At 45.4% G+C, this 8306-nt stretch overlaps 1 protein-coding gene across 3 annotated transcripts in view; it reads left to right on the top strand.

The window, feature by feature from the left end:
* Ets1 (ETS proto-oncogene 1, transcription factor) overlaps nt 1-8306 on the top strand; it is a 135120-nt gene that overhangs the window by 58094 nt on the left and 68720 nt on the right. Inside the window, exon 1 of one of the 3 annotated variants that reach the window (XM_048343660.1) lies at nt 7170-7606. The exons of the other annotated variants lie outside the window; for them this stretch is intronic. Coding sequence (XP_048199617.1) covers nt 7525-7606 — 82 coding nt within the window. The 5' untranslated portion in view covers nt 7170-7524. Of the gene's footprint in view, nt 1-7169; nt 7607-8306 lie in introns of those variants that run through there. 3 annotated transcript variants of the gene reach the window in all.

Below are 8306 nucleotides of genomic sequence, written 5' to 3' on the forward strand. Positions count from 1 at the left end.
ATACATTTCAAAATACAATGCTTCCGAGGAAGACTGGTCACAGTGTATTTGAGATGGTAAAGGGGATGTGTAATAGACACCGTGTCCCATAAAGTATGTAACACTTGACTCTTTCTTGTAAAGAAGGGGGGAAATTGAGCTTATTGCATACATTTTCCTTATAAATACTGCACCTAAAAGCTGTATATCTGACCTTGTGGCAATCAGTGCAAACAAAGACTCATCTCAAAGTTCAGTCTTGAAGACAGTTCTTGAACAGTTGGAAGTGATGAGCAGCACACTGCATAAAATGTCCATACTGATGATAAAACCCTTGGTTTGTTATGGGATGAGCCTTTTTCCCCCCACAAACTACTACTCTTGCCTACACTCAGAAGAAAAGCCACATGTATATTGTGATCATAAGCATATTCTCCTTTAAGAGGATGAATGCTGGAATAAGCAGAATAACTAGTGGTTAGAAAGGCATTAACCCTTTAATCAGCACCATTCATTGGGCTCCCAAGGTCTTCAATCAAACACCACAGGTGCAATAATGACTGGAGTTTCTTTTGCTGTTTGTCCTGAGACTGCATGAGCAAGGAGCACATATTCCAATAGATTCCAAGGATGGATGCTCAGGGTGCTGAGGACAAAAGGAAAATGTATGGGTATGGGAGTAAAGTTTCTAAGAGGGAAATTCTTTCACATGGAAAATGTACATGAACCTGAGAAATGAATCCCATGCTTGTGTTGTATCAGTCTGTGACCTCCTGGGACCTATCCAAGTCTGTCCTGGATCCTTGGTATCTCTTCAGCTTGAGGACCTCCCATTCAGTTGACTTTCGTAACTCTTTGATTCTTAAAAGTTGGTTTTGTGTAGGTATTGGGCACATTCTCAATTTTTTTAAAAAAATTGTAATTATAAATAAAAGTGATGTATGGAGGGTTACAGTTACATAGGTCTGGTAAGGAATACCTTTCTTTTTGGACAATGTCACTCCTCCCTTCCCTCTTTCCCAGTTTTTCCTCCCTGTTCCACATGAGCAAATCTTAATTTCATTTTGGAATTTAGGGGACTTAAGGCCCAGAAAAACAAAGGCTTGGAATCACTGATTCTTATTTCTTCCATTACATCTGGCCCTCGTCATGACCCATGATCATTGCATCCTTCCCACAGAAGGTCCCTCCTACGGATCCTCTTTTAACCTCTTCTGATTGGCTTCTAGTGAGATTTGCTTCTTCAGCTATCAGAATGGAGAAACTCTCCATCTCATCTCTGCTCCTTGATCTCCAGGATGATACAAGTTAGTCCTTTGGGGCAATTGACTTTGGCATTTAAGAGAAGGAAGACGGTTCCACAGTGAAATTATCTTCCTGTGAGAGTCAAGCCACAACTGCAGAGAACATCTGTTTTGAAGTTCCGTGTTGTCTTTGTAACCTAAGAGTCTAGTAGGGTAAGATCAGAGGAAGGCCTTGCACCACCTGCAGCCTTGGTGGTAGGGTGGGAATCTTGTTCCCATGAAAGAGACCCTGGGCCTCCACTTTTGCCAGGCTATTAAAAAATGTTGGCTCTCTTATCATCTCTGCTAATGCCACTATCTCTCTGCCTCCTCATGAGGCCAATTTAGGACAATGTAAATTGGGATCCCAATTATAGGATCCCCACAGGTGTGGAGGGCAGTCTGCATTCAGCATTATCCGGTCTCAGGTGGGAGCAATAGTCCCCAGAAAGATGCTGTCTGTAGGCTTTGGAGAGGCAAACTGACCCTGAGTGTAGAAGAGGCTTCCATACTCTGTAGCCTTGATTGACTACTCGCCTCATCTGTCTGAGCTGTGTCTGATTTGCTGCGCGGACACGTGATGTCTAAACGGATGCATTCTAAAATGTCGCTTGGTCTGTGGATTAGGCCAATCCGTCCCACATTGTTGGGGCTGCAGATGCAGATGAATGGTTCATAATTATAGTCTAAAGAAACTGCAGACAGCAATAGAGCCAAGCCAGACCCTTTTCTTCTTATAGCCCATGCCAAGCTGTCTCCCACAGGGAATGAGAGTGTGGTTATTCTGCAATCTACTTGTCCCAAGACAGCTCATGTGGTACACAGAATCGGGTGCAATTTCTAGAAACCAAGTCTGAGCATTTACAAGCTCCCCTGTACATCGGATCCTGTTCTGTGTTACAAGGCTGATTGGAATAGACTAAGCCAAGCAGCTGAGACTTCTCTCATCCATGTGGCATCTGTAAATGGCAAGGGTAGTTGCCATGGAGAGCTAGCTATCAGGGGGTCCTGACACTGTCTTGGTGCCTTGTTCAGTTGTGTGGCGCTGGACAGGGTGAATTGTTCACATGTAGACTTAGTTTTTCTTTTTGGTGAATGGGAAGGGCTATGCTTGTTCATCACCAATAGGCTTCCACCCATTTTGAACCTGTGGTCAGAAAGTCTGAGTTTTCCCCCCCCCCCTCAAAAAAGTCATCAGTAATTGTGACCTTGAAAAGCAGCTTTAAAAAACAAATTGAGAGCCAGGTAGGTGGCTCACGTCTGTAATACTAGCTACTCAGGAGACTGAGCTCTAAAGATGGTGGTTCAAAGCCGGCTCAGGTAGGTAAGTACATGAGACTCTTCAAGTAACGACCAGAAGACTAGACATAGATCTGTGGCTTAAAGAGGTAGAATGGTAGCCTTGACCAAAAGAGCTCAGAGACAGGGCCCAGGCCCAACTTCAAGCCCCGTAACCAAATAAAGAAGAAAAAAAAGTGAAGGACCTAGCTAAGAGAAAGATTTATAGTGGATTTTCACATATTTTACTTGATCTTTAAAACAGTAATAAAGAGTTGGGGCATTATGATTTTTCTGATTGTAGATACTGCGCTCAATGCTTTGTGGGTATGATTTCATTTCATGTTCTCAATAATCTTAAAAAGTGGATGCTGCAAGGTACGGTGGCTCACAACTGTCATCCAAGCTATTCAGGAGGCTGGGATCTGAGAATCACAGTGGGAAGGGAGCCCTGGTAGAGGAATTCAAGAGACTTTTATCTCCAGTTAACCAGCAAAACGGCAGAAGTATGGCTACGGCTCAAGTGTTAGCGTCAGCTTTTGAGCAAAAAAGCCCAAACTACAGTGACTTGAGTTTAAGTCCCAGTATCAGTGCATGTGCACATGCACACACACACAAAGATACTATTATTTTCCCTTCTCATATGTGGAGGAACTGAGTTTCAGAATTGTTTAAGTGTGACTTACTGTGGTAAATTAAGCCCATGAATTGGTACAGCTAGAGTTAGAGCCTGAATCTTATTCTAGAGTCCACACTGTTCACTACCATAGGTCTATTTTATTCTAAAGTTTTCCCCAACAAATAGACCACCAAGTCTTCTCTCCCCTCCCTCTGTTTCCTCCTAACTGTGGCTCCATTATCCCTTATTGTTTATTGTACCTTCTAAACAATAGCTAATGCGTCTGTTACAGACCAGGGTGGTTTTATTCCCTGAAGCAAGAGGAGGTTGTGACACCAAAAGGTTAAGTAGTTTGGGTGAGGTCATTGGGGTAGCCCGCAGTCAGCAGTAATGCTGTCTTCCCAGTCCGCTACTTGGGTTTTCAGGCTGACCTCAGGCCTTTTGGAATTAGAGTTTCATTAATAGAGTTATTTTAACTTTTATTTTCTAGCTCTGATTTTTCCATTTTATTGCTGTTTGATGATAGATATTACAGCTAGATTAGCCTCTGGCATCTTTCTTACCCAGCATGCTTTTTTCTAAACTTAACAGATACAAAACAGCTTAAGTTTGTGAAGCTGCTTCTTCTTCTTCTTCTTCTTCTTCTTCTTCTTCTTCTTCTTCTTCTTCTTCTTTTTCTTCTTCTTCTTCTCCTTCTTCTTCTTCTTCTGAAAATGATAGGGGTTTCTGCCTTTTCAGGACAAAAGAAAAAAAGCAGGAAAAAAAAGTCACAAAACAGACCGCAAATGCAGTGCAGACAGGTTGCTAATTGAGAGCTTGAGTGTTCTCTCTCTCTTTAAAAAAAATCTTACATGTATACCAGTAAATCAACATCTGTGAGTCATAAACTCACCCTGGATCGGCCGTTAGTGGTCTGAATGTTTTTCTACCTGCCTTCAGTACAGCATATTTTTGCTCAAAACTCAGAGATTTGTTCTATTTTATTCTGTTGGAGTTCAAGATTGAGGAGTAGGCAAGATTCAAGAGGAATCTTGGAGAGGAAGAAGTATGTTTTCTATGATTGTTTAAAATGAAATATATTTTTTATCTTTTTAACTTTGTTGAAGCTGAGTAGAATTGAGGGGAGGAATATAGAGGAACAAAATTTGTTTTGTTTTACATTTTTTCATGTGCTGAAAGAGTGCCTGGAAAACAGTGGCCATTTTCTTATCATTTTACTTGCCTCGTTCATGGTTCTGTCCCCTAAATCCTGTAGTCTTTTTTTTTTTTTTTTAACTTGGTGTGGAGCAGGAATGGAGCTTGAGGAGTTCCAGTACTTGGTAGAATGTACTTGGTAGTACTTGGTAACTGAAGTCTACAGAATGTTTGAAACTTTAATTTGTTTTGTCCCCAGTGCAGAAGTAACTGACTAGCATAATAATAATAAAAAAAAGACAAGTCACTTCCCCTTCTTACCATACCTGAGTGACCAAAAAGCTGACCATCCCTCATTTAACACACTTAACAAACATCTGTACAGGTCTAAGCCATTCAGCAAGGCACTTACTTTACTAAGATGTCAGATAGAAATGTCATTTAAAGATTGTAAGAATCTTTAGAGAAACCTATGTGAGTCCTAGCCAGAATAAAAAATTACAATTTACCAAAAATCTGATGAATCAAGCATAACAGACCTCACTGCATATTAATTTCTGATTGGATTATTAACATGTCAATAACATAAAATCTTTGAATTTTGCCTTGTAAGTGCTTTTCATCCTATGTTTCAAGAAGATCCAAGGCATGACTTCTGATAGTATGAACATTTGTAATTAGTATTATCTAGAGGTCTGTGGGGGTCCCTATCTATCTGCTCAGCAATCCCATTGCTGCTCTGCTTCCCACCCCCAAATTCCCTGCTTTGGGCATTCGAGCATTTGAGCTTCTGAGCTTCAGGACTGAGTTAGAAAATGGGATGATTGGCTAGCTGATTTGTCATTGTTGAAAGATTACAAGTGTCCCATCTATTTCCCTCCCCCTGCCTTGCTTGAGTGGGAAAGTGTTTACAGTTGAATTATGGTGGGCCGTTTTAGTGTCTCATGTGAATTTTAGTGTTTAGGTTAGAAAAGAAAGTGGAAGAACAGACCTGGCTAGAGGGAGAGGGAAAAAAAATTACTCTGAGCAAACTGTGTTTTCCGATAGGGAAGTTTTCACACTTGGAATAAAATATTTCATTATTTTTCATAAGTCATCACCAACAATTACAAAATTTCCCCAAAGCAGCTGTTGATTTATCCATCTCTCCTTCAGATATCATATGTGAACAAGGCAGGACCCAGTTCCAGACCCTTCTACTCTGTGGCTTACTTGGACGTGTGAATGTACAATTCATTCATCAGCTGTTTCCCTGAGCTTTTCCCAGGACCCAAAGTGTCTGTTCTTGTCATCTGGGGGCTAGTATTGTTTTCTTATGCCTTCTGGAAACACAGCTGGACCCCAACAGTCTTTGTTCTTTCGAAAAATTAAGATTGTCACATATACATATTTTCCTCTGGTCCCTGACCAAAAACTAATGGGGTATAATCTGGAAGTTGGACCAAAAGCCCGAGATTTACATTTATTCTTGAATCCTTCCCCGATTTCCTGTGAGAAGCTTGCTAGTTGCTAATGCTCAGAGGAGAGGAAACCCAGCTTAGATGAAGGTAAGCAGGTGTATTAAAATTTGCCTGAGACAGGGGCTACAGTTGGAAGCAACTGGTAGCACAAATCAGGAAACTACTAAAAATAGCTTTCTTTGAGGTTGTACAGGAAGGTTTGTTTAGTGTTTTAAAATCAAATGCAGGTCTCAATGGTTGTACACATGTATGTATCTACGTCCTGGTTGATTTGATGGTTGAGATCAGTTATCTCCAGGTATAAACCAATGTGCTGCTAGCAAATCGTGCATTATTTTGATTCATTTTGTGTTATCTGAAGTGTTAGGAGTCCCCAAATGTGTTTTCCCCCTACCCCTTGCTTTCCAGTTAAGTATCTCAGAGATTCAAAGTAGAGGACTAAGCTGACCTGGCTTTTTTTTTTTTGAGGGAGGGCGGGCAGGGTGGAATTTGAGGTGGTGGCTGGAGGTTTATTGGCTTTATCTAATAGTCATCCTGAAAGACGAAGCCTCGGCCTGTGATCACATAATTCGAGGTACAGAATTGCCAGAAACTCACCCCCCTTCCCATCCACTGCTGTAGAAGCTTATGGAAGCCTGCGATGGGGGTTCAGAGGTGACGTTCCCTACTCCGAACTGTCCTCCTCCCCGGTAATACAAGGGGCATTTGGGTCTGCATTTGGAGGTCTCCAGTCAGCTGCCTCTCGCCCGATTGTAATCAAACGCAGCCATCACCAATGCTGCCTCTGCCCTGCCTAAACCTTTGCAAGAGTGGGAGCCAGGTTCCCGAATCACCACTAGCCGGTTGGAGTCCCACCCTCGGAATCCCTCTGAGGACGTCAGCCCGTGACCCCCACGACCCGCTCGCACGCTCGCCCCTGGGTGCCCATGCCTCACGTCCTGTGTGTGTCAGTCTTTGTGAATGAATGATGCACACGCGCTGAGGAAACTATTCTGCTACTGGGAGGAGGGGGAGCGGCGGGTGATCAAGCCCTCAAGAATGCGTGGAGAATCAGACGGACTTTCCCGAATCTGTCGTGGTGGAAGCGGCCCAGGCGCGGGGTTCAGGGCCCTTCCCCTCCCGGCGGACGAGCCGGGGCTCAGCGGGGGCCCGCCGGCACTCCCGAGCCCAGCTGCGGGGCGGCCAGGCGCGCCCCGCCCTTCCTTTCGCTTTAGGCGGCGGGCGGTGATTGGCCCTGGGCACTCTGGAAGCCACGCCTCCGGACACGCCCACCGCCCCCGGAGAGCTGAGCGCGCGGACCGGCTCGGGCCCGGGCACACGGAGGAACGCCCTAAAGAGGAGGGGAGGGCGCCCGAGCGAGGGGAGGGAGGAAGAAGCGGGGTCCTGGGGAGCGAGAGCTGGAGCTAGAGCGAGCCGCAGCCGGCGGTGGCCGTGGGAGCGAGCGAGTGAGCGAGAGAGGGGGCGAGGGGCGCCTAGGAGCGGGCGAGCCAGCCAGCCAGCCGGGCGAGGACCCAGCGCGCTCACTTCTCCGCAAAAAGTGTCAACTTCCCGGGAGACCGCGCCGGGCGCGCACGGTCCAGGCGTGAGGGTGGAAAGGCAGCAGGGCATTTGGAGTCTTTAAGGAAGAAAGTCGGAATCTTCCCCCCTTCCCCGTCCCGTCCCTTTTCTCTTGCTAAGAATCACCCCCCCCCCCCAACTCCCCATTAAAAAGAAAAAAAAAACTATAACCGCAAACTTGCCCTCACCCGGTCTGGCCCCTACTCCTGGCATCATGAAGGCGGCCGTCGATCTCAAACCGACTCTTACCATCATCAAGACGGAAAAAGTCGATCTGGACCTTTTCCCTTCCCCGGGTGAGTGGTGATTGCCAAGCGCCCCCCCCCCCCCCGCCCAGTCCTGGGGGGGGGTCTCCTTATTTTCCCTCTGCTGCTCCCATTCTAGGCGCTTGATTTCTGCCAGGGATGCTGGTGGCAACTGGAGGGAGGGAGAGGCCAGGAGGGGGGCTTGTTGGTGGCCCAGAATCCTTGGTTTGGGGCATAGTATTTTATTTTCACAGCTGTGTTTTGCTAAGTGGTGGGAATAAAGCTTATAGAATTTCTAGCATCCCATTCTTTTTCTTCTCTTAAAAAAAATCTCTTCTTTCCTATGCCCTTATTTCTTACTCATAGCAAGAGGACCTGGCATTGCCTTCCAGAACTTCATGTCTTTTTTTTTTTTTTTTTGTTTTTTTTTTTTTTGGCCAGTCCTGGGCCTTGGACTCAGGGCCTGATCACTGTCCCTGGCTTCTTCCCGCTCAAGGCTAGCACTCTGCCACTTGAGCCACAGCGCCGCTTCTGGCCGTTTTCTGTATATGTGGTGCTGGGGAATCGAACCTAGGGCCTCGTGTATCCGAGGCAGGCACTCTTGCCACTAGGCTATATCCCCAGCCCCAGAACTTCATGTCTTGATTTTGCAGCTCCTAGAATTGGAACTGGTTAGAGGGCAGTAAGAGCTGAATGGGGTGTCTAACGGGCTGGCCTTCTAGTTCCTTTCCCTATAAAATCTTGCCTTCCC

This window comes from Perognathus longimembris, chromosome 3 (genome assembly GCF_023159225.1).
Source record: "Perognathus longimembris pacificus isolate PPM17 chromosome 3, ASM2315922v1, whole genome shotgun sequence".
Lineage (NCBI taxonomy): Eukaryota > Metazoa > Chordata > Mammalia > Rodentia > Heteromyidae > Perognathus > Perognathus longimembris.